This window comes from Rhinoraja longicauda, chromosome 7 (genome assembly GCF_053455715.1).
Source record: "Rhinoraja longicauda isolate Sanriku21f chromosome 7, sRhiLon1.1, whole genome shotgun sequence".
NCBI lineage: Eukaryota > Metazoa > Chordata > Chondrichthyes > Rajiformes > Arhynchobatidae > Rhinoraja > Rhinoraja longicauda.
Genome location: NC_135959.1, coordinates 49849938 through 49877011, shown reverse-complemented (window position 1 = coordinate 49877011; position 27074 = coordinate 49849938). Strand labels below are relative to the sequence as shown.

The 27074-nt window shown below is 40.1% G+C and overlaps 1 protein-coding gene across 4 annotated transcripts in view; it reads right to left on the bottom strand.

The window, feature by feature from the left end:
* The window catches only part of septin10 (septin 10), a 31904-nt gene extending 4837 nt beyond the window's left edge, over positions 1 to 27067 (bottom strand). The window contains exons 1-10 of one of the 4 annotated variants that reach the window (XM_078402546.1): positions 26769 to 27067; positions 18156 to 18270; positions 14393 to 14588; positions 12769 to 12955; positions 8052 to 8213; positions 7597 to 7693; positions 5998 to 6166; positions 4989 to 5121; positions 2905 to 3099; positions 1157 to 1191 (exon numbers count right to left, since the gene is read on the bottom strand). In XM_078402546.1, the coding sequence (XP_078258672.1) occupies positions 2905 to 3099; positions 4989 to 5121; positions 5998 to 6166; positions 7597 to 7693; positions 8052 to 8213; positions 12769 to 12955; positions 14393 to 14588; positions 18156 to 18270; positions 26769 to 26798 (1284 nt within the window). In that variant the 5' untranslated portion in view covers positions 26799 to 27067 and the 3' untranslated portion in view covers positions 1157 to 1191. The remainder of the gene's footprint in view (positions 1 to 1156; positions 1192 to 2904; positions 3100 to 4988; positions 5122 to 5997; positions 6167 to 7596; positions 7694 to 8051; positions 8214 to 12768; positions 12956 to 14392; positions 14589 to 18155; positions 18271 to 26768) is intronic. The other 3 variants (XM_078402545.1, XM_078402547.1, XM_078402544.1) reach the window with 3 other exon arrangements.
* Positions 27068 to 27074: the final 7 nt, after the last annotated feature.

The following is a 27074-nucleotide window of genomic DNA, read 5'->3' as shown; positions in this document are numbered from 1 at the left end:
GAGGGGGGGGGGGGGGGGGGGGGCGTGGGGTGGAGAGAAGATTTAGGAAACTGGGTCAAATGGAGAAAAAAGGTTATAGCGTGCCATATATCTAAATTAATTTTAATGTTATGTTCCAATGGTAACTTTTTCTCTACCTTTTTTAAAAACCAAGACTTTAACCATAAGCTATTTGTGTACTATAAAAAAAAAACTTGCATGAATTTGGAAAGGAGTATTGAAACCAATATTTTTGATTCATACACAATATGCTTTTCCCTATGTGTGCAATCTATTTAGCTATTTTCTACATGTGCGTAGTAAGGCTGCTAATAGTTTCCTTGTGTTTTATCTTTAACAAACTGACAAATACAAAAGGACTTTGGCAAAGGGAGTCAGGGAGAAGAAAATAATTTCAAAATAGTGCTTTCAGTGCATATTTATTATACAAATAAACATACATCCCTCAGATAAAGAAGCAAAAACCCCATGTGTTTTGATGAGCATGAGATAATAGTCAGTTCAAGCTGGAAATAGTCAGTTCAAGCTTTAATCAATGCAATGCACTCCTGAAGGCGGTGGAGATTCCCCAAGTGTTATCCAGAAAAAAACAGGAAAATTATAAACACTTGGGCCAATATTAATCCTTCATTCAATATCACACAAGCTACCCAAGCTTAAATTTTCTTACTGTCTCATATAAAGTGATTTTTGTTTCTATGTTCACTTTCAAATAAGGTACTTTTTGAATTCTAAACATTTTTGGACATTCAGAATCTATATTGTTCCTCTTCCTTCCGAACATGTCCAGATTCATGCCCTTTTCAAATCCACATCAAAAAGACATGATTAGTAATTTTGTTGTGATGGAAAGAATTCTCTTGTAAGCTGTGTCACTACCACATTTTTTAAAATAAGTTTCATTTACTCCCACAGCAGCTCAAGTATATTCAGATGTTCATGACCGCTAGTCATTTACACACAGAATGGGTATTTTTTGGAAACAAAGATATGCTCTAAAAGTTTGAATTTTCACAGTGGCAGCCAATCGGTACAGAATGCAAAGGGAGGTTATATTGTGAGAAAGAGCACGTTAAACTTGTATCTCACACCCACATTAATTTTCACAAATACATTTGTAAAATTCAAAGAAAAATACTTTTGAGAGTTTACTTACTATATAAAGTGAGGTGCAGCATCAAAAATCAAAAACTGGAAAACATCAATGCAAGAAACAAATTATATCAGCGAGATATAGTTTGATATATTGACTTGATCCCATGCAGTTTAAGAAAATCCATAAAGATAAAAACTACTCAATAACTTTTCAGTGTTAATGCCAGAAATTAATGAATTCACAGATTAATATATTTAACGTTTCATATGATGACTAATTAAATCTGCTGGCTGTCAGAGCACTCCAATCATTTCCATTCCCTCTCATTTCCCTAATTCTCCTGCCACCCACCCACAAGGCAGATCACTGGGTTGTGGGAGGAAACCCAAGAACCTGCGAGAAATCAATATGGTCACAGGGAAAATGTGCAACTCCACATGAATTACACCCAAAGTCAGGATCAAACCAGAAGTTGCGTTGCAGTAAGAATAGCGGCTGCATCACTGTGCTGCCTGTACTCAGTTTTTATATGTCGACTGAAGTTTTCAACATCAAATTAGCTTCATTGCAGCCCCCACCAACCATTTGTGGCTCAACACACCTTCAATTCCACTGTGAAGCCCTGACCCCACCTTCTGTCGCTACGATCCTTCTACTGAACTCCAGAACCATCAGCTTCTACCCTCATCTCCTGACCCCACTCAGTTGCTTCTTCAGCCCATGTTAGCTTATGTACTCGGGCAAGTAGGGGTGAGGGAAAAGGAGGTGCATGATAATGATGAGAAATAAACAGATGCTGGAAATCTGAACAAACAATGAAGAATGCTGGAAGCACTCAGGAAATCTGGGCATATTTGACTTGGGATGTTTTCTCTGTAACACCGGAGATTGGGGGGGATACCTAATAGAAGTAGATAAAATTAAGAGGCATAGATAGGGTATGCATAGATATAATGTGCAAGAAGGAACTGCAGATGCTGGTTTAAACCGAAGATGGACACAAAAAGCTGGAGTAGCTCAGAGCGGGACAGGCAGCATCTCTGGAGAAAGAACGGGTGACGTTTCGGGTCGAGACCCTTCTTCAGACTGAAAAGTCACCCATTTCGTCTATCCAGAGATGCTGCATACATGGATATGATCTTTTTTTCACCAGTATGGAAATATCAAATACTGGCGGGCATAACTTTAAGGTGAGAGGGGAAAGTTTAAAAAAGATGTGCAATGCAAGTTGCGCGCTTTTTTTTTTTGACAGAGTGCTTGAAACACGCTGCTGAGGAGGCATTGGAGAGGCAGGTATGATAGTGGCATTTAAGAGACATGGCACATGGATCCATAGGGAGTGGAAGGATAACGTTCAAGTGGTGGTAGATAAGAGCTGGTCTTGGCATCATGTCCGACACGGACATTGTGGGTCAGAGGGCCTTTTCCCATTTTATGTTCTATATCCGATAAAGGAGAAATGGTCACCATATTAGAACTTGTAAATACAAATTTTTTAATACAATCTTGTATTTTTAATACAAAAGCAAAATGCCTCTTTCTTTGTTCTTTTTTCTCTCTATTTCCTGTAGATCTCAAGTAGCACATTGCATCCCCTGCCAAAGGGACTTGGCAGAAAACCTTCTGTCTGTTTGCAAACAATGCTTCTTGCTGTCCCTAATGGTCCTATCCTGTTGGAAAGACCACACCCTAGAACAGTTCAGGTGAAATTTTGAGTCTTTTTGTGCAGTTTAAAAGGGAAATATTTCCCCTTTTTGATGCAAATATTTTTTTAAAATAATAAAACCTTTCAGTTTACAAATCTATACCTACTGTTTGCGGTCCTTATCTTTCTTCAGATTCATTTGCGGAGTAGTCTGGAATGCCTGGCTTTGCAGTAACTCAGCAGCCGCCTTCCTCTTATTAAATATGCTCATCTCTTCATCCAAGTGTGTTTTTTTCTCATCTAATTTCTTTCTCTCATCCTGATGCATTTTCTTCAATTGTTCAAATTTATCTTGCAACTGCCAAAAGGTTTTAAAAAATGGTCATTAAACTCACTCACCACAAGATGGCAGCAAATCCCAGTACACAAATCCCAGCACACGCACTGTTCTTTGCACAAAGCATAGTTCAGTGAAGGCCTTCAGGTTTGCAGACCTCTATGTGCTCTGTGCATATTGATTTCCACAACCCAACCTACCCATGCTTAGTTTACGAAATTGCTTTTATCCCCCAAATGAAATAAACATTTAAGCTTGCAATATAATTTACACCATCTAAAACCTATATATATCCTAAACTTTTTATGTATTTATTTATTTTCCAGTCAATGCAATACAACAGATTGACCATACAATTGTGAAAGTTAAATAGTGCAAAATCATTGTATCAAAAATAAAACAATATAATCACACATGATATTTTCTGACCGAAAAAAAGGTGTAGGCAGAAGCCAAAACTTTTTGTGCCTACCCTTAATACTTAACAAAATATAATTTTTAAAAAACACATCATAAGTCAGAAGCAGATAAACAAAACATAGAAACACAAAATAGTCAAGAACCATCATTTCTGCCATGTCAGTAATTTCTCAGTGCTGATCACATATTTTGTATCTTTCAAATATAATATTTTTGAACATTTTCTTGAATTTACACATATGACTACATTCTTTTAATTCATTGTTGCAACTATTCCATAAATTGACCCCTTTAACAGACACCCGTCTATTTTTCACATTTGTTCTTACCCTCTTTACCTTATTAATACAACTATAATACAAAGCTCTTTACAGAAATTAATCAGGTACAATAACCAGAAATGGGGAATTCAACACTGCACCAACAGGTAAAGTATATTAATAATTTACACAATGCTTATTTGTGGAGAAAATTTGGTTTATTGTCTTCTTCAATTAAACCTTGCATTATCATGTTGTTTTTAACCTCTCAAACATGAGCACTTTGCAAGGAACATCCCATTATTCTTTGCTCACAGATGCAATTAATTTGCAAGCACTAATAGCAGATATTTAACACACACACACACACACACACAAAAGCATGTGTAGACCATGTAGCCACTCAACCTGTCCCACTATTCAACACCATGGCTGATCTGTCCAGGCCTCAGCTCTTCTCTATGCGATTTGCTCATAGCCCTCAAATCCCTGATCCTTCAAAAACGTATCCACCATCTCTAAATGCCACCAGTGATCTCATATCCATCACTTCCAGGATAGGGAATTCCAGAGATTTACTAGCACCTGAACTGATATTAATTGGCATTTCTTTTTGCAATGATCACTCCCAGTCAAGCCATGCATCTGTTATATTTCAATTTCCATTTGCTGCAATTCTCTGACTGGTTACAAAAAGTTCAAAGTTTTTAAAATCCAGAGTCAAATGTTTTTAAATTTTAATTATTTTTAAAATACAGTGTATTTTTATGCCATTTGAGAGCATGTTGCTAGATCAAATTCAACATGTCTTTCCACTTACCTAGCAATTGTTCTGTCACAGTGCTTTCACAACATTAGGCAGGTTATTAAGAACTGTGCAATTAGTTGATTTTGGTGTCAACACATAGACTTCATCTTAACAGGTTGTGGGGTGGAGGAAATGTGTGCAGCAAAAATATAGTAAAAATAATTATTAATTATGAGCAATGCTTACATGTGCAGATTAATCATTTGTTTCAACACAATCTATTCCAAAATAGAGAATGGTTGTTATTGAATAAAAACTGCTAACTCCATACAATGCTTACTCTGCACCTTTTAACAGACTGTTCTGCTAACTATTAATTGCCACTTAAATTAGCTGTGATTGGATTTCACCTTGACTCCTGCATGATATGCAAATAAAGTTTGTGCAAGGATAAATAGCAAAGTTATCAAATCTTTCAGTACCTCCTTCTCTGCCTCTTTTAGTTGAGATTCTTTTTCTTTAACTCTCATCACAAACATTTGCCTCATTTCCTCCTCTTTTCTGTGAAGATCACCAAGAAACTCATTCCTCTTGGCTTCATATGTTTCTTGAAGGCTAGAAGAAAGTTATGTAAATTAATCCTAAAAACAGAGACAAAGACTATAACCAACACAAACATGTTGATATTACTAATTATATTCTCAAATATTTCATGATTCTCTATATATCTATTCAATTTTTTATATTTATAGGAACCATTAATAAAAAACACCTCATGCATCAATGTTAATCATATGAGCGACTCAAAGGTTTAAACAAGTGTGGATGCTGGAGATCGAGCATTTCAGCAAATACTGAAAATTTAGAGGTGTCAGCGCCAGAGACCAGCTTCAATCTTGATTTCAGATGCTGACTGTGTGGAGTACAGGGGTTTCTTCCAGGTAGTCTAGTTTCCTCATCGAAACACGTGCTGTTTTTTACGGTTAATTGGCCATTGTAAATTGACCTTTGTGCATTGGCAAGTAGAATCTAAGGGAAGTTTATGAAAATGTGGGGACAATAAAATAAAAGGGTTAATGTAGCATTAATGTAAATGGGTCCACACTGACCAGCGGTCACCCCGTACACTAGCACTATCCTAAATACCAGGGTCAATTTACATAAGCCAATTAACCCTCAAATCTGTACATCTTTGGAACATTGGTGGAAATCGGAGCACCCAGAGGAAACCCATGTGGTCACAGGGAGAATGTACAAACTCCGTAGAGACCGCACCCATAGTCAGGATTAACCAGGGTCTCTGGAATTATTAGGCAGTAACTCTAGCGCTGCACCGCCCCAAAATGAATTAATTAGTCGTAACAAGAAGAACATAGAAATAATGAATGAGGATGTTGTGATTAACTGCAAACGAGGTGACAGAAAATTTGAGAAACAATGTACAATGGTCACAATATCTTGCTGAACTATACTTTTCAATGCTATTTTTACCTGACTGGCTTATTATTTGGATCTGTATCTTTGAATCCCATCTCTTCTAATTTGCAACGACGGTAGAGCTCATAGTGCCTGGTGTGGGTCTGTTCTCTCAGGTCTTCCATGTTCACACAAACAAGCATCTCTCGCAGCTTCACAAAGTCACTGTGATTCTCATTTTCCACTAAAACAAATTTTAACTGTTAATTCGGAGTTGGAAAAAATTACTGGAAATAACAATTATTTTGGGAACATAAAAGCTATTATTCATTTTAAAAATGCATTGCCACAATAAAGATTAATTTCAACTAATTATAATAAGAATGAAGAAAAACCACAGAAATTCAAAGAATGATCCAACTAATTACCTTTTATATTTAATACATCAATTGGAGATTTAAATTACCAAACAATATAAAAGGTGCAAATGCCATTAATGGTAACTAGTAAAGATTGCATACCTCCACCCTGAACTCCCTTAACTACTCTCTCCCCATCTCTCTCTCTCTCCTGAGCCCAAAGTTGCAATTACTTCTACTTCTTTCAATTTAGCAAATTGTTTTCACTGCTTAAAATGTGTGCAATGAAATCAAATATAAGCTGGGTGATTGCTTTGCAGAACATTTACAAGCTGTATGCCAATCCTTAAGCTTTTTGTCACTTATTAATCTCACATTTTACTCCTGACCTGGCTCATACCCTATTCTAATTTTATCTGTAACTTTTCACAATGTTCATGGAAGGTTATCAACCTAAATGTTTCTTTGGCTTCTCCCTCCAGATCTGCTATCAAGCTTGCTGAATATTTCCAGCATGTTGCATTTTTAGGGGGTAGTTATTAAAAACTGAAGCGCACTTGTGAAGTGCACTGAAGCTTCTTGTATCAGATAATGTTATTCATTGAACCTCTTTCCTTGGAGGTTGTGGAGATGAGATCATTGGGTGTGTTTACAGATGAAATAGATATATTTTAGGAAGATTATGATTGAGAAGACTATGGGTTCTGACACAGAAGTAGAGGTGCAGATCAATCATAATCATGTTGAACAGTACAGCAGGCTTGAGGGGCCAAGCGCCCTACTCCTATTTTTGTACATTATGTTTTCTCATTTCAAGCATCACACTGCCACAGTACTTTTTTTTATTAGCCCAGATTATGACGAATGCAGCCTGCCAGCCCACATTCTGTTGAAATGCACTAACATGACAATTTTGCCTTCATGAGTAGAGGTAATCTTGCTGGCTGAGACAGTACCCAAGGAGTAGAGTTTAAAGATAAAATTTGGAACATATGGGTGGATCAGAAGTCTTGGCCAATGAATTTTCATGGGAGAATTTTAACAATCTCACAACTAAACTTTGCATCTGGAATAAGTGAAGAATATTTTAAATAAAAGATTAATACTACTATGGAGATTTTGTACTGTCCATTCTATGTAGACAAATAATAGTTTTTCAAAATGGATCTTATACAATAAGGCTGTTTTATTCATCATATGACCATTAATAGAGGTGCATGAGAAGAGATCTGGCAGTTCAGTTGTGAATTTACTCTCTCTAATGCCTAGGTTGTATTTGTCAAAACGTTTGAAGAGCACTACTTTCTTTTCTTACCTTGTACAACTCCCCAGGGATATTGACGAGCTTTAACCATTTTATTCCCAACTTTCACTTCCTCTGTACTTCCAATCACAGCAAAAGGCAGATGGCCCTATATTTTAAATAATTTTTTTAAAAAAAATAGAAATACAGAATACCTGGCTATTCTCTATTCGGATTCAGATAACACTACAAATCTAAAATTTAAATTGCTCATGTATACATTTTGTTATGGAACAATGGGATGCATATGCCTGGAATATACAAGAACCATTTAAAGTATACTAAGATTTAACAAATCTGCTCTTTTGACAATAAAAACATTGGTAAGGCAGTGCTCTTAGCATGCAGCTATATTTCACCAACTAGTTAAATTAAAAATTCACTTTCAGTTTGAAATTCTACTTTTGGGACAGTATTTTTTTTTTAACTAATAGTTTAGTTCAACATAGCCTTATTCAATAACTTACATTCATAGTTGAATTAATTTTTGCTACAGTTTCATCATCAATTGGAAACTGATAGATCTGTACACCTTTGCTAACCAGTTCACCCATTATTTTGATTTTAAATTTATGAAGTTCATTTTTAGCAATAGTATCAGCCTTTGCAATCACTGGAATGATGTTCACCTACAAGAACAAAAAAAATTAGCGAGATATTGCAGAGTTGCTTACAAAAGTTCTACAAGCATAAATTACACTTAAGATTTATATCAAATAAAATACCAGAGAATGAAAAATCACTCTCCTTGTACAAAACCTCACATGCACACTGCTGCTTGCATTAAAGTTAAAAGTTATGTTCAAATCCATTGCATGTAAAAAGCTCCATATTTGCAGTTATATGATTATGCTCCATATTAGATGCATTCAGAAAGAGAAAGGTAGCCTGCCGTGAGTAGTTAAAATGTTGGAATTTATTATTATGCGACGAATTACAGAGCACCTAGATAAAAATTAGTGCTAGTATATTAGATTGGGTAAGTGAATGGATAACCCAATATGCACCCTCTGAGTGATAAGGTCATCCCCAAAGTCCCTCCTAAAACTCTTCCCTCTAGACCTCGAGCTTTTTGCACTGCATATATACAATATACACATGTTGTTGTTGGATGCTTCTTATAGGGCTTGACAAGGTATGTTAAGGGATGATGTCTCCCCTAGTAAGGAGATTGAGAATAAGTTACGGTCTGGTTGGTGACTCTGGGTGGAGATGAGAAGAAACTTCTTCAACCAAATGGAAGTACACTTTTGAAATTCACTACCAAGAGACCATGGAAGCTCAGTGACCAAATGATCCAATATGTTTTATTAATTACTGGAGCACTGGAAAGGAAAACAAATAAATGAAAGCTACTAAAATTGCACTTTCTAGCATTTTAAGAAAGATGTTTATGCAAATTTCACAAAACTGATATTTAATAGTCAAGTCAAGTCAATTTTATTTATATAGCACATTTAAAAACAACCCACATTGACCAAAGTGCTGTACATCAGTTCAGGTACTAAGAACGAACATACAATGGCACACAAACATAACAGCACATACATAAACAGTTCACAGCACCCCCTCAGAGGGCCTCAAACACTAGGGAGTAGAAATAGGTTTTGAGCCTGGACTTAAAGGAGTCGATGGAGGGGGCAGTTCTGATGGGGAGAGGGATGCTGTTCCACAGTTTAGGAGCTGCAACTGCAAAAGCCCGGTCACCCCTGAGCTTGCCTAGACCGCGGGATAGTCAGTAGCCCCAAGTCGGCCGACCTGAGGGACCTGGAGATAGAGTGGTGGGTTAGAAGATTTTTTATATGGGGGGGGGGTGTGCAAGCCCGTTTAGGGCTTTGTATGTGAATAACGTATCAGCAGAACTTCCGTTGATCCAGATGCAATATATTTTGGGCTTCAGATTTTAATAATATTAATAATAATAATGCATTACATTTATATAGCGCTTTTCTAAACACTCAAAGACGCTTTACAGGGTTTACTAAAACATAGAAAACAAAATAAATAGATAAATAAGTAAACGAACAGAAAAGGAAAAAGAAGGTGAGGTGACGGTCAGTGATTGAAGGCAGTGCTGAACAGGTGAGACTTCAGTGATGTTTTGAATGTGGTGAGTGAGGAGGAGTCTCTGACGGTTTGGGGTAGCGAGTTCCAGAGTGTGGGAGCAGCGATGGAGAAAGCCCTGTCCCCCCAGGATCTGAGTTTGGTCCGGATGGGGGGGACGACAGGAGGTTAGCAGCAGCAGAGCGGGGTTGGAGTGTATCTGTGGAGGAGGTCAGTCAGGTAGGATGGGGCCAGGTTATGGAGGGCTTTGTAGGTCATGAGGAGGATTTTGTACTGGATTCTCTGGGGGATGGGGAGCCAGTGGAGCTTGTAAAGGACGGGGGTGATATGGTCACGGATCGGGGAGTGGGTGAGTAGACGGGCATCGGAGTTCTGGATGTATTGGAGTTTATTGATGATTTGAGGATGAACCATAGAGGAGGCTGTTACAGTAGTCCAGACGGGAGGTGATGAAGGCGTGGATGAGGGTTTCTGCAGCTGTGGAGGAGAGGGATGGACGGAGACAGGCGATGTTTTTGAGGTGGAAGAAGGCTGTCTTGGTGATGTGTTTGTCGAAGGAGAGGGTTTGATCAAAGATGATTCCAAGATTCCGGATGTGTGGGGAGGTGGATACTGGGAAACCATCAATATTGAGGATGAAGTTGTGGGTGGATTTGGTGAGCGTTTTTGGTCCAATGATGATGATTTCAGATTTGTCGCAGTTGAGTTTGAGGAAATTGAATTGAAGCCAAGATTTTATTTCAGTGATGCAGTTTGTCAGTTTTACCAATGTATGTCTGAAGAGAGTCTGATATCTGCCATAATTTCCAAATTACCAAGTTAACTTTAAGCTAATGCCTCCTGGACTTCCCAGAGATAATACTTTTTATTCCTCATAAAGTCACTTAATCATCTTAATTATTTCAATTAAAATCATTCTAATAATTTGTCTCAAGAGAACATATAAACATAGCACAAAAAGTAAGGAAATTTGTGTTTGGTAGATTATTTCTTTGTTGTAACAATGCTTCTTGGCAATAAATCTTATACCGTTGGAAAGCCTGTTTATTTCCCTTTTAAATGGTGCCACATTTGTAAGGAACATGCATTTGTGGGATGAGCAGCAGAGCTGAGTATATGGGTTGCGCCCATGAAAAATTTGCCAAATCTTCTCTGCCAATGCCAAACAGCTTATTCTGCTGTTGCTATTGACTCTTGCTTTGAGCTTCTGGTACTCCCAGGTGCTGACAAGAATGGGATGCCATCCCACAACAGTGTGTGACCAGGCTGGTGACCAGCATGAGGAGGAGGTGCCAGGCTGTTGTGGCTGTGTATGGTTCTTCCACACGCTACTGTGGCTCCTGTTTATTAAATGAATAAATTGTTAAATTGCCAATATGTCTTGTTTCTTCAGACTTCAATCATCCAATCAACACCGAACAAGAGTCAATGGCAGAATAAGCTGTTTGGCATTGGCAGAGATTTGGCAAATTTTTCATGGGCGCAACCCATATACTCAGCTCTGCTGCTCATCCCACAAATGCATGTTCCTTACAAATGTGGCACCATTTAAAAGGGAAATAAACAGGCTTTCCAACGGTATAAGATTTATTGCCAAGAAGCATTGTTACAACAAAGAAATAATCTACCAAACACAAATTTCCTTACTTTTTGTGCTATGTTTATATACCTTCCCTCACAACTTCAATATTAAACACTAATACGCAAGATATTGAACATGAAGTTGATTCTTCAGAAGAGGCTGTTAGCATTGCTCTGAAGAGAAAGAACAACCTAAAAATGTCCATTTTACTACAGGGTGCTTCTGACATCTTCACTCTAAAACTGCTAAAAGGAAAAGTGACCTCTGCTTAAGTAAAGGCAACACCCATAAGACAGAGTCCACAACCCTGCCTTCATCAATCCTCTTCAAATAAACAAACAGATTTGTGAGATGTTTTCCCATGCACAAAGCTGAAGTTTACCAATCAGACCCAGGCTATCCAAATGCTGGTAGACCCTGTCCCTAAGAATGTTCACAAAGCAGAAAAATCAAGACACTTAAAAATGAAAAACTACAAAAAATCTTTTTTGCACAAGGCATTTTTGCACAAGGCATTTTTTTCCTCTGAGGAAATAAAAGTAGAAGGACCGCATTGTTTTCCAAGTGACCACTTAAACATTAACAAATAAAATAATTTCAAAATCAGTTTCAAATCAAGTGATAGAAGCTTCTTAATTTTTCTAGTTTAAAAGAAAAGAATAAACACTGTCACATTTGAACACAAGCAAAGCAAACACATTGAATTTAAAATAGCACACTGTTATAAGACTGCTGAACATTAGTCTCATATCTACAATGTTTTGTGCAAAAAGTTAAGTCTATGCAAACTAACATAGCATTTCTTCAAAGTTATATTTGCCCATTAGATTTTAAAAAAGAGTAAAATCTGGGTTATTTTCTGCAAATTAATCAGCTGGTACAGCTATCATTCAACATGCATTAAAGACAAAAATGATACATTCAAATTCACATAGTGTGATAGCAGCTATGATTATCCAAGTCCAAAATATTTCATATTGTATAACTCCATTAGTACAGCATGCGCAGGAATTTGGCAGTGCTGGGATGGCAGACTTGAAGGCCCAGCTATCGGGAGAGGTTGGACAGGCTAGGACTGTATTCCTTTGAGCATAAGAGGATGAGAGATTATCTTATTGTACAAGGTCACGTGGGGAATGGATAGAGTAGATGCGCAGAGTCTTTTACCCAGAGTAGGGGAATAGACAAGGTGAGAGGGAAACGATTTAATAAGAACCTGAGGGGCAACTTTTTCACACAGGGGATGGCGGGTATATGGAATGAGCAGCCGGAGGAGGTAGTTGAGGTAGAAACTATAACAGAATTTAAAAGACAATTGGGCAAGTACATGGAAAGCTTTAGAGGGATGCGGGCCATATGTGGGCATGTGAGACTGGTGTAGATGAGCACCTTGGTCATCATGGGCAAGCTAGGTGGAGCGCTGTACGATTATGGTTTTTCTGAGAAAGCATGAAATATAAAATAAATAATGCATCTTCAGTGACAATCATTAACAAAAAAATTCTGATGCTTATTCTTTAAAAATAAATTTGACCTACCTTGCTGTCCAGCTTTTTCATTGTCACTAAATCTAATGATTTAAGAGAATGGCCAGTGGGAGAAATGAAGTAGAGACATGCATGGATACGGGTGTCATGATAATTGTGCAATGAACGTTTAATCTTCAACTCTTCTTGTAGATAGGCTTCAAACTGTGCATCAATGTAGTCAATGATAGGTTTATAGCTAATGAAAATCCAAAAGTATATGTATGAAAAGCAAGACATGAATATAGTTTATAAATTATTCATCGTATGGTCATTGAGTATATTAGATTAGATCTGCTTAAATGCTAATATTGGACATTAAATATAGAATCTTTATCTCTTCACACAAACATTCATGTTACCACTTTTCAGCATAGATAATGAGTGCCAACAAAGTTCTACTTCAACTCGTGGGATTCCCTGGCCTACTCAGTGAAGTTGCAGCATTCAGGTTGGCACAAGATCTCATGTCCATCAACCAAGAGCACACGGAAACCTCTCAAAATGCTGGAAGGAATGCACCATCTCCCTCACGACCTGAACTAGTCTGAAGAGGGTCCCGACTTAAAGAGTCATTTGACCATTTTTCTTCAAGGATGCCTGACCCTCTGAGTTCCTCCAGCACTTAATTTTTTTCCTAAACTACCCACCCTCCATCCCACCTATGGCAGAATCTACACATCCCACTTGCTTATCAGCCACCTCAAAACACACAGTATTGGAATTGAGGCAAGTTTTCTTCAATCCAAAATTACTACCAAGAATATTAATTCTTCGAAAACTTAACAGGTACAAGTTAGAATTGGGACATCCAAAGCAATAACGGCTGGAGTTAGGAAGGACAGGAAAAGTACTAACCAGCTACAAATTTCTTGTGGTAGATGTTAGAAAAGATGAAAGTTGGAAAATGGTATTAAATAGGCTCATAATTAACGGGTACCCAAAATACAACATAGATTTTACCAAATGAAATTAGGATGGAGGTCTCCGAAGACCTAATCTGTCAGTCTTCCTTAGATATGCGTAGTCGAAAAGACTGGCATATTCAATAAAAAGAGGACCTCTGGCCTAGACTCTCTCAATCTTTGGGAACATACTCACCATGCCTAGTTTCTCTAGTCCAGTTACAATGTAATAGATTTCTACAAGATACCCTTTCAATCTTCCAAACTTCATGCCTAACAAACTCAATTTCTTCTTGTACATCTTTCTGGCCATCCCAGAATATGCCCAGTAGAGTCATGGCATGATTGCCATGGCAAAAACAGTCTCACATGGAGACTAAAACTGCACACTAAGCTTCAGAAGCAGTCTCACAAAGCCTTTTCCAGTGCAGCAACACATCCTCAGTACTAGTCTTGAGAAGCCTCCCTTCTTCTATAACTAGATATTAATCCGTCTTTCATTTTCATTTACCCATTTTTTTCTGTATCTACCACTAATTTGCTCACTCATCCTATTTGTCTAAATCATGCCTACTATTCTTTACATCTCCCTCGCAGCTCACATTCCCCAGACAACTTTATAGCTCCTGTAAACTTGGAAATGTGAAATTTAAATTTTCTCATTCAAATCATTGAAATAAAATGTGAATAACTGTGGCCCAAGTCCAGGCAACACATCAATAAGCACTTACCTATCTTCTTTATTTATCTGGTCTCCAAAGCCCACTGAATTGACAATGGTTAGTTTTAAACGTGCGGTGCTCTCCTGTAATTCATAAGTTTGGACCTTCAATTTTACTTGTTTTTCATAATGTGTTGATTGGTTACTTTCAAAGCTGGTGTTAAACAATGTATCCACAAGGGTTGACTTTCCAATGCCAGTTTCTCCTAAAATTACAGAACAAAGTAAATAAATATAAACAACTGTTCGATAACACATTGGTAATAACAAGCCAAAAATTGTATTTCTTATTCTTTGGAGAACTTCAGATTAATTAAGAACTAGAACTTATTGGAACCATAGACTTCTAACTGAGTCTTAATTTCCCACTTTTCAAAATGGTCTTAAGGAAGCATCAAAAAAAGCAATCAATATTTAACATGAGCTTTTAAAAGCCTAAATTACATTCAACTACAAACCGTAAGACAAGTTTCAGAATAATCCAAAGCTTGATTCAGAAAGAAGAAAAAAAATCAAATTATATTCACAGAGAAATAGACTTGGTGTTTAAAAAAACTGTACAAATTGAGTCCAAGATACTGCCACTAATTCTATGATAATAAATTTTGAAGTTATGCTATCACATAAAACATTTTCAATCCCGTGCAGTTAAAATGGAAATTCACTTATCCATCATACATAGACTGTTTTTCAAACTTACAATCCAACATAACCCACATCTTTGCTCCACTGAATTCAAGATACAGTGATATATGCAGCATACAACCAACATCATAGCTAATTCTCCCAATTGCCATCAATATCCCCAACTCAAATACTCGCCTTTCGAAATCCTGCCCATGCAAACACTACGTTATCAGTCCTGATGCAGTCTCAACCCAAAACATCAAGTATCCGTTTGCGACGTGTGCTGCTTGATAACTCCGAGATCTTCCAGCATTTTGTGCTGCAGATTGGGTGGCACAATGGCACAGCGGTAGAGTTGCAGTCTTCCAGTACCAGAGATCTGGGTTCAACCCTGACTACGGGTGCTTGTCTGTACGGAGTTTGTACATTCTCCCAGTGACCCGAGTGGGTGTTCTCCAGGAGTTCCGGTTTCCTCCCACACTCCAGACGTGTAGGCTAATTGACTTGGTATAATTGTAAACTATCCCGTGTGTGTAGGATAGTGTAAGTGTGTGGGGATCCTTGGTCAGCTTGGAATCAGTGGGCCGAAGGGTCCGTTTCGGCGCTGTATCTCTAAACTAAACTAAATTCCAGTATCTGCAGTGTCTATGGCTTCATCTGCCTTTTCTCTTTGCCCTGTCCAAATTGGAACTTGAGAGCTGATTGTGGACAATGAGAATGCATGTGAACTGCAATTAAATGCTATTACAAAATTAAATCAATGAGCTCTATTTGAGTGAATGCATTGTTGTCAATCCAACAGAGTTCATCATAACTCCTTCAGGTAAACAATTAACAACCAGCATCCCTTAAATAAATCATCCAAATGGATTCAGAAATCTTGTGAACATGGAGCTCAATCTTAGTTTGATCCTCGTCTGCTACCGATCGTATGTATGCTCTCACAGAGAAAAAGAGGTAGGAAATTCAGCAATTTGCTACCCTTTATGTGCTCCCGAAGGTTGTGTTCACATCACCAAGCCCACAGATGAAAATAAGGATCAAAGCTAGACATGATTGGTTTTTGATACCATTATTCTCTACTTCAGAGAGGATTAGGAACTCTGCCCAATACAACCTTCCTGCTAATTATAGTTTACCTTCAGTACAGAAAAACAATACGCTGAAAATCAAATGAGGCTGTGGAAACAATGAGATTTAGAATTGTTGCTTCGGCTCCCCATCAGGTCATGGTATTTTAGTATTACAAATATTTATAGGAAAACCTCTTCATACACCTGAACATTAAACTTCCTTCTGACAGCAACTTTTATTTTTTGGATGAGATTTATTATTGTTGCGACTCCCAAGGCACAGTAAAAAGCTTTGTCTTGCATCCAATCCAAACAGATCTGATCTATCATAAATACAATCAAGTCAAACTCATGTACAAAAGGGAAGATACAGAGTGCAGGATATAGTTCTCAGCATTGTAGTTCATCAGTACCGCAGACAAGTCCGATGTCTTCAAAGGGGTAGAGGTGAACCAAACAGTACGCTAGCTAGTTGAAGGACCGAACAGCAACCTGATAACGGAGGGGAAGATGCTGTTCCTAAGTCTGGAAGTGCACGCTTTAAAGTACCTGTACCTTCTGCCAGACGGGAGCAGGGAGAAAGAGGAATAACGGGATGGGACAAGTCTTTATGTGGGCTGCTTTACTGAGGTAATGAAGTGCAGATGGTCTGTTGGGAAGTTTGGTCTGTGTAATGGACTGGGCTACATCTACAATGTTCTGCAAATCCTTGCGGTCTTGGGCAGAGCTGTTCCCAAAGTAAGATGTGGTGCAACCCCACAATATGCTTTCCATGGCACATCTGTGGAGGTTTGTAAGAGTCACTGGAGACATGCTGAATTTCCTCAGTCTCCTCAGGAAGTTGAGGAGCTGGGGTGCCTTATTGGCTATCACATCAATCGGAACACAGCTACCAGCCTTGGAGGGCATCTACAACACACGATACCTCAGAAAAGCCACCAGCATTCAAAAAGACTCCTCACACCCCTGCAATAGTCTGTTCGAACTTCTACCATCGGGCAGACGCTACAAGGCCTTCTACGCCCACACCTCCAGACTCAGGAACAGCTTCACCCCCAGGGCCATAGCTGCCATGAACCGGTCCTGCTGAGCCGGATGGTCACATCGCACAGTGAACCGGCACAGATCTACTTGCACTTTATTCTGTTTTAAAACTGTTTCTAATTTGTTTCATTGGGTTGTTTAAATTAATACTGATTAACTAATTAATTTATTGCATCATATGGGAGGCGCATTCCCAATCTCGTTGTACCCCTGTACAATGACAATAAAGATATATTGTATTGTCTATTGTATTGTTAGTCCACAACAGATCATTGGCAATATCAACGGCAGGGACCTTGAAGCACTCAACTGTTTCCACTTCCACACCACTTATGCAGATTGGGGCATCCACTCAAATCTTCTTTCAAGCTTCGAAAATTAGCTCAGCTTGCTGACAATGACGGAGAGGTTATTGTCCTGACACTAAGTTCTCTATATCCATGGTGCAAAGGTTAATAAATAATCATATTTATTGTTTCTTGCAGCCCTTCTGTTTAGAATCCATTTCATCCTAATACCACTGACAATGACATAGGAGTGCTTTCGGGGAGAAAGATGGGGAAAAGGGACTGCACAGGGGAGAGATGAGGGGAGGGAAAGAGAGTAGCATGGAGATAAAGAAGCATGCTGGGGGGGTTGGAAGAGAAAGAGGAAAATAATAGAGGTAAGGCCCTGTTGCAGTTTTTAATGAGATCATGACTGATTAGTGCATCAGCCCAATTTGCTCACTTTTACTCCATTTTCATGGAAGTTCTTGCTAATTGATCAATCATGAAAACTTCATTGATTCTACTATGACAGTAATTTTGGCAAAGAACTATTTTCATACAAGTTCAATTATATATTCATTAGACAAAGTGATTTATTTACAAAACTGCTTAGTCAAACTTTTTTTGTCTCCTTGTTCTGGATTCTTTAGCACAAAAGGTAGCAATTCTGCGTATGCGCAATCAAACCGATTACTTAAACAACTTTACTGACCACCCTTCAACCAAATTAAATTGGAATACAAAATGATCAAGTACTTACCAACACAAAGAATATTAAAGCCAAATCCCTGGGAGGTAGATTTGTTTACTAGTTGATCTGGTAAACTGTCAAATCCTACATGGCCTGACAAGGAAAGCGGCCGGACACTTTCACTCTGCAAAAGTGAGAAAATTCACAAAGATAAATCTAAATTAAAATATTCTCAGCTTCGACTTATTTAATCAACATACACAGTAATGAAAGTGTACACTTTAACACTAGAAGGATTTTATTTCAGATTAAGCTTCCGTAACATTACCCAAATTTGAAAGAATGTGTGGAATCGACTAAATGTTGGCATTGAACCCCATGCAAATTGCCACCGACCGATCTTGCCAGTGTAATCACCTTGAAGGTGGCAATCTACAACATTTCTGTCGCCGTCATCATGATCCCACCATTCTCCAACATTTCTGCCACCTTCAATGTGATCCCACCATGTCACATCTTCCATTCCCACCCCTTTCCACCTTTCACAGAGATCATTCCGGTCAGCAATTCCTTAGTTCATTCATCCCTTCCCAACCAAATCACCCCCTCCTCAGGTACCTTCCCCTGTAACCACAGGAGAAGTAACACCAGTCCCTACACCTCCTCCCTCACATCCATCCAGGGACTCCAGCAGTCATTCCAAGCAAGAAAGAGGTTCACTTGCACATCCTCCACATCTATTGCATTCAGTGTTCCTGATGTTGTCCAACTATCACTCGCCAAACTTTGTCCTGCTCTTCCAGTTTTCTACTCCCCCCAACCGCAGTCTGAAGAAGGGTCCCAACCCAAAATATCACCTATTCATGTTCTCCAAGGATGCTGATGAGCTGTTGAGTTACTCTGGCACTGTGTCTTATTTTGTAAACCAGTATCTGCAGTGCCTTCTATCTACTGAAGTATAGATTTGGGAGCAGAATTAGGAAACATTGATCATAAGTGAAGTCTGATGCAAAGACAACTCACAAAAAACAAACTGTTATGGATATTCTTAAAACAATGAGGAAATTATGTAGAGCTCTCTGGTTGCCTGACACAGAGGGGCAATCCACACACACCACATCATTTTGACTGTTTCATTTGGGAAGTGTTTTACCAACATTTTGTTGTTGAATATGAGTTATTGAGATTGATATACTAAAAAAAAGGAGAATTTTGTATTGATGGACTTGCCATCTTCTCTGGGGAGTTTTAAAGCAAAGTTCCAAACTGCCTGGAGGAAAAGAGTAGAGAGAAAGGAAATGTATGTATGTACATTCTGTATTCAACCCATTTCTTTTTGAAGATTTTGTACATAACTATTCATTTTTGATGTGCTGTGTGTGGATTATCCCTCTGTTTCTTATGTCAGGCAACCAGAGAGCTCTGCAATAATTTCCTAATTGTTTTAAGAATATACATAAGTTTGTTTCTCGTGAATTGTTTTTGCATCAGACTTCAGTTATGATTAATGTTTCCTAATTCTGCTCCCAAATCTATAATTTGTCTTACTTTTTACAATGAACAAAGAGAATTTGATAAATGGAATATAATAAGTCAGCTTTGTGCAAAAGATGATGAAAACTGAAAAAAGTGCAAGTGTTGGAAATTTGAAATAAAAACAGAAAATGATGGAAAAACTCAGGTCAGGCTGGATCTGCGGAAAGAACAGTATCGTAACTGCTTTGCCCAAGACTGCAAGCAACGTCAGAGAGTTGTGGATGCCACAGGAGATCCTTCTTCCCTGTGGTTATCAAAATTTACAACTCCTCCCCCTTCTTGTCGTGGGGTAGACGGAGACTGACCCCCCCCTCCCCAATCTTTGCACATCCCCCAAGCCGTTTCACTCGTCACTTTAATTTCATATTTCATGTATTTTGTGTTTTTATGACTGTTGGCAGATCAATTTCCCTCCTGGGATAAATAAAGTTCTATCGTATCGTATGCAGCCTTGGTCTGGAAACTAGCTTGTAAATATTAAGACACACAAGAGAATGCGGATACTGCAATCTAGAGAAAAAAAATAAAGTTCATTTCACAGTGCATCAGGAAAGCTGCCAACATAATCAAGGCAATTTACATCCCGGTCATTCCCTCTTGTCCCCTCAGGCAGAAGATACAAAAGCTTGAAAGCACATCCTTCCAGATTCTGGAACAGCTATTTCCCCTCTGTTATCAGACTACTGAACAGAGTTCTTAAATGTTATACATGTATTTCTAATTTCCCAATCTTTATTGTAATCCTTGCTTTTTTAAAAAAAGCACTTTTCTGTAGTTGTAACACTCTTCTGCAGTCTTGTTTATTTTTTCCTTGCACTATTGTACTTGTGTACAGTTCAAATGTTTGTACTCACGTATGCTATGATTTGACTGGATAGCAAGTAAAACAAAAATTGTCACTGCATCTTGTTACATGTGAGAATACTAATCTAAACCAATTAATGGCAAGGTTGGCGACCTGCCCAGTTGGCCACATGTTTACATGTTGGATAAGAAAAAATGAGCAAAAATGATATAGAAATAGAAAATGGAAGACACAGGGAAAATGTAACAGGTCAGACAGCATCAGTGGAAAGAGCATTTGCAGTTCCTTATGTCTCCGATAAAGTTACTATGGCTGTCTAATCTAATATTTGGACATGGCCAGTAAGCCAAACTATGCTGTGGGAAAGAGAAAGGCAACTCAAGGAGACAGGAAGAGTGTGTTATCTAAAGTGTGATAAATCAGTACCAAGTTCGGAGGGCTGCAACATTCCCAGATGGAAGATGCTGTTGCTTGAGCTTGTATCAGTACTCAAAGTGCAGGCCAAAGACATAGGGATCAGAATGGGATGGTGAATTAAACTGGAAGTTCTCAAGTTCATGGTTGAATGCAAGTGCTCCACAAACAATCACAAATCTGTGTTTGGTTTCTTCAGAAGAGACCACACTGTAAATACCGAATGCAATATAAATAAGAAAATGTGCCAGTGAATTGCTGCTTCACCTGGAAAGATTGTTTGGGCCTCTGATGGTGGGAAAGGAAAAGGAAAGAGAGCAGTTGTTGCTCCTCCTGATGCTACAGGGAATAGCAAGCAGAGATCAGACAGCAAAATAGATAGGAAATAGAGCGACCTTCATGAAACTCCAAAAGAGGAAATACGTGTCTGATGGTGGAATAGTGTAGCTGGCAGAAACTAGAAATGCTTTATAGACCAAAGTTAGACACAAAAAGCTGGAGAAATTCAGCGGGTCAGACAGCATCTCTGGAGAAAAGGAATAGGTGATGTTTCGGGTCGATACCCTTCTTCAGACGGAGTCAGAAGAAAGGGAAACGAGATACATAGATGGTGATATAGAACAAATGAAAGCCCATTGTTAGCTGTGGGCTAGGTGAAAACGAGTTACAGACAATGAAACTCACCAGGGCGACATTGACAATGACAGTGGGGGAGGGACGGAGAGAGGGGATGCAAGGGTTACTTGAAGTTAGAGAAATCAATATTCATATCACTGGGTTGCAAGCTACCCAAACAAAATATGAGGTGCTGTTCCTGCAATTTGCACTGGATCTCACTAAGATAGTGTAGGAGGCCCAGGCCAGAAAGGTCAATATGGGAATAGGAGGGAGAGTTAAAGTGTTAAACCGGGAGATCAGGCAAGCACAGGTGGACCGAGCGAAGATGTTCAGCGAAACGATCACCCAGTCTTTGTTTGGGTCTCACAGATGTACAAGGGTCCGCACCCTAAACAACGGATACAGTAGATGAGGTTGGAGGAGATGCAAGAGAACCTCTGCCTAACCTAAAAGGACTGTGGGGGTTCCTGGACAGAGTCAAAGGAGGAGGTATAGGGACAGATGTTGCATCTCCTGTGGTAGCAGGGGAAGGGACCTGGGGAGGCAGTGGTTTGGGTGAGAAGGGATGAGTCAACTAGTTAGTTAGGCGAAATTTAAGGTATTGACAATTGAGAGTGTCCAGCTTCAATTTTCTGGGCACTCACATTTCGGAGGATATCACATGGTCCACTAACACCACTGCGCTGGTCAAGAAGGCGCAGCAACGACTGTTCTACCTGAGAACACTGAAAAGATCTGGTCTGCCCCAACAGCTGCTGACGACCTTCTACCGCTGCACCATAGAGAGCATCCTAACGCATGGCATCCCTGTGTGGTGCCTAAGCTGCACGGAGGAAGAGAGGGGAGCTCTTCAGCGGGTAGACCATAGAGCTCAGAAGACTATCAGAACACAGCTACCAGCCTTGGAGGACATCTACAACACACGATGCCTCAGAAAAGCCACCAGCATTCACAAAGACTCCTCACACCCCTGCAATAGTCTGTTCGAAATTCTACCATCTGCCAGACGCTACAAGGCCTTCTACGCCCGCACCTCCAGACTCAGGAACAGCTTCATCCCCACGGCCATAGCTGCTATGAACCGGTCCTGCTGAGCCGGATGGTCACATCGCACAGTGAACCAGCATAGACCTACTTGAACTTTATACTGTTTTAAAACTGTTTCTAATTTTGTTTCACTGGGTTGTATAAATTTATACTGATTAGCTAATTAATTTACTGCATCATATGGAAGGCGCATTCCCAATCTCGTTGTACCCTTGTACAATGACAATAAAGATATATTATATTGTATAGACAATAGGTGCAGGAGTAGGCCATTTGGCCCTTCGAGCCAGCACCGCCATTCACCGTGATCATGGCTGATCATCCACAATCAGTACCCCATTTCTGCCTTCTCCCCATATTCCTTGACTCCGCTATCATTAAGAGCTCTATCTAACTCTCTTGAAAGTATCCAGGGAATTGGCTTCCACTGCCTTCTGAGGCAGAGTGTTCCACAGCTTCACAACTCTGAGTGAAAAAGGTTTTCCACATCTCCATTCTAAATGGCCTACCCCTCTCTATTGTCTATTGTCTATTATTCTTAAAATAATAGACAATATAAAGGAGGATAGCAAAAGTTTTTTTAGGTACGTGAAGAGGAAAAAAATAGTCAAGGCAAATGTGGGTCCCTTGAAGACAGAAGCAGGGGAATTTATTATGGGGAACAAAGAAATGGCAGACGAGTTAAACCGTTACTTTGGATCTGTCTTCACTGAGGAAGATACACACAATCTCCCAAATGTTCTAGGGGCTGGAGAACCTAGGGTGATGGAGGAACTGAAGGAAATCCACATTAGGCAGGAAATGGTTTTGGGTAGACTGATGGGACTGAAGGCTGATAAATCCCCAGGGCCTGATGGTCTGCATCCCAGAGTACTTAAGGAGGTGGCTCTAGAAATAGTGGAAGCATTGGAGATCATTTTTCAATGTTCTATAGATTCAGGATCAGTTCCTGTGGATTGGAGGATAGCAAATGTTATCCCACTTTTTAAGAAAGGAGGGAGAGAGAAAACGGGTAATTATAGACCAGTTAGTCTGACATCAGTGGTGGGGAAAATGCTGGAGTCAATTATAAAAGACGAAATTGCTGAGCATTTGGATAGCAGTAACGGGATCGTTCCGAGTCAGCATGGATTTACGAAGGGGAAATCATGCTTGACAAATCTACTGGAATTTTTTGAGGATGTAACTAGGAAAATTGACAAGGGAGAGTCAGTGGATGTGGTGTACCTCGACTTTCAGAAAGCCTTCGACAAGGTCCCACATAGGAGATTAGTGGGCAAAATTAGGGCACATGGTATTGGGGGTAGGGTACTGACATGGATAGAAAATTGGTTAACAGACAGAAAGCAAAGAGTGGGGATAAATGGGTCCCTTTCGGAATGGCAGGCAGTGACCAGTGGGGTACCGCAAGGTTCGGTGCTGGGACCCCAGCTATTTACGATATACATTAATGACTTAGACGAAGGGATTAAAAGTACCATTAGCAAATTTGCAGATGATACTAAGTTGGGGGGTAGTGTGAATTGTGAGGAAGATGCAATAAGGCTGCAGGGTGACCTGGACAGGTTGTGTGAGTGGGCGGATACATGGCAGATGCAGTTTAATGTAGATAAGTGTGAGGTTATTCACTTTGGAAGTAAGAATAGAAAGGCAGATTATTATCTGAATGGTGTCAAGTTAGGAGGAGGGGGAGTTCAACGAGATCTGGGTGTCCTAGTGCATCAGTCAATGAAAGGAAGCATGCAGGTTCAGCAGGCAGTGAAGAAAGCCAATGGAATGTTGGCCTTCGTAACAAGAGGAGTTGAGTATAGGAGCAAAGAGGTCCTTCTACAGTTGTACCGGGCCCTGGTGAGACCGCACCTGGAGTACTGTGTGCAGTTTTGGTCTCCAAATTTGAGGAAGGATATTCTTGCTATGGAGGGCGTGCAGCGTAGGTTCACTAGATTAATTCCCGGAATGGCGGGACTGTCGTATGTTGAAAGGCTGGAGCGATTGGGCTTGTATACACTGGAATTTAGAAGGATGAGGGGGGATCTTATTGAAAAATATAAGATAATTAGGGGATTGGACACATTAGAGGCAGATAACATGTTCCCAATGTTGGGGGAGTCCAGAACAAGGGGCCACAGTTTGAGAATAAGGGGTAGGCCATTTAGAACGGAGATGAGGAAGAACTTTTTCAGTCAGAGGGTGGTGAAGGTGTGGAATTCTCTGCCTCAGAAGGCAGTGGAGGCCAGTTCGTTGGATGCTTTCAAGAGAGAGCTGGATAGAGCTCTTAAGGATAGCGGAGTGAGGGGGTATGGGGAGAAGGCAGGAACGGGGTACTGATTGATAGTGATCAGCCATGATCGCATTGAATGGCGGTGCTGGCTCGAAGGGCTGAATGGCCTACTCCTGCACCTATTGTCTATTGTCTATTGTCTATAAAACTGTGGCCCCTGGTTTGGGACTCCCCCAACATCGGGAACACGTTTCCTGCCTCTAGCGTGTCCAATCCCTTAATAATCTTGTATGTTTCAATAAGAGCCCCTCTCACCCTTCTAAATTCCAGAGTATACAAGCCCAGTTGCTCCAGTCTTTCAACATACGACAGTCCCGCCATTCTGGGAATTAACCACATGAACCTACTCAAATGTGGAGACCAAAATTGCACACAATACTCCAGGTGTGGTCTCACTAGGGCCCTGTACAACTGCAGAAGGACCTCTTTGCTCTTATCTCCTCTTGTTATGAAGGCCAACGTTCCATTAGCTTTCTTCACTGCCTGCAGTACCTGCATGCTTCCTTTCAGTGACTGATGAACTAGGGCACCCAGTTCTCGTTGTACTTCCCCTTTTCCTAACTTGACACCATTCAGCTTTTTTTCCACAAGTAGTAGTTCTGCTCAATAACCAAAGTCTGCAGTCTCTTTTTTGCTCTGGTTTATTTTCACCCACGTTTAGATCGTAATGTCGTATCCTTATTGTTTTGATGTGTTTATGCTTTATTCTTAATTGTTAACCGTATGTTTGTGTTGTCATTTGTGAGCAGAGCACCAAGGCACATTCCTTGTATATGCACATACTTGGCCAATAAACTTATTCATTCATTCAGATAATACTTTGCCTTCTTGTTCTTACCACCAAACTGGATATTGCATGCAGGTCTGGTCACTCCATTACAGGAAGAAGAGGAGGCTTTAGAAAGAGTGAAGAGGAGGCTTTAGAAAGAGTGTAGAGGAGGTTTACCAGAATGCTACCTAAGTTTAAGAAATACGTATGTAACATTATTTTGAATGCCTTTTTTTTTAAAGCCGGGCAAGATTTTATTTCTGGCGAATGTATAGTCACATCCTGGCAAGAACTGGAGAAAGTTGCAAAACAAGTTTCACTGACTCGAGCAAATAACCCATGGAAATAAAGTTGATTTAAGCATTGATATGGAACAGTACACCACAGCAACGGGCCCTTCGGCACACAATGTTTGGGCCGAACGTGATGTCGTTAAACTGATCTCAGCTGCACACGATCCATAGTCCCTCGCACTTCCATGTGTCAATCTAAAAGCCCCTTAAACGCCCCTAATTTGAGAAATATGTGAAGGGGTGTATTGAAAGTAACCCTGAACATTTTGCCGTGTGAAAGATGGACAAGAGCCGGGATCCACGACTTGATCTAGTCAGTATATTATCCAAATGGGACAGCGAGCCAAGCCTAATCCCCGCCCCTAGTGTAACACACATTCCACAGAGTATCACCGCCGCCTCACCCAGCAATCGCCGCACTCAAAACTTGTCAGGAAGTCTGCATATCGGTTAATTAACGGGCAAATTATATTCTTGACACCCAAATGTTGCAAGTGCGCCCACGGAAGAAAATCTCGAGCAAGAAATCAGTGCAAATCCGCGAGCTCAGAGGGTTTGATTCGCTGGGGAAAACTTCCAGTTACACCCTGGCCTCGAATTCCTTTCTCAATCCGAAGAATGTGCTGTGCAGGGTTACCGAAACTGCTAAAATTCCGTCTCCCCCAGCCCTCTCCTCAACGGGCAAACAACTTATTTTACAATCGTGCACAACAAGTAGACAGACACGGAGCTGCACCTCCCAACAAACTGCCCCCGGGGGGGACGAGTGGCAACACCCAGTCGCGGTGACCTTTTGACTACATCTTTTTGTTTAAAGAAAAGGTACATAACACGACGCTCGGCGAACGCTGGAAGCGAGCGAGATGAGAGGACAGGGTGTGTGTTTAGAGGGAGGGAGGGACGGACGGGAGCCGCTTACCATCTGCCGGGTGATTTCAGCCGAAGCCATTGCTGGTGAGAGCGGAGCCCGGAGCGCGCGCCGTGACGGTTGGAGATTGGAACGCGCGAGCTCCCCGCTCCCGCAGCTCGAGAGGCACAATGCGGGGCGCACCCACCCGCCGGCGGGAGGGGGGGGGGGGGCAACCGTCACTACCAGATCTAAATATTAAAAACATCAAACGACCTCATCTGAGTGTATTAAAAAAAATCATACTCATGATGCAATGATTACTATTTACTGGGCAAACGGCTGGTAATTTCACTTCTATTCATTTCACTTATCTTT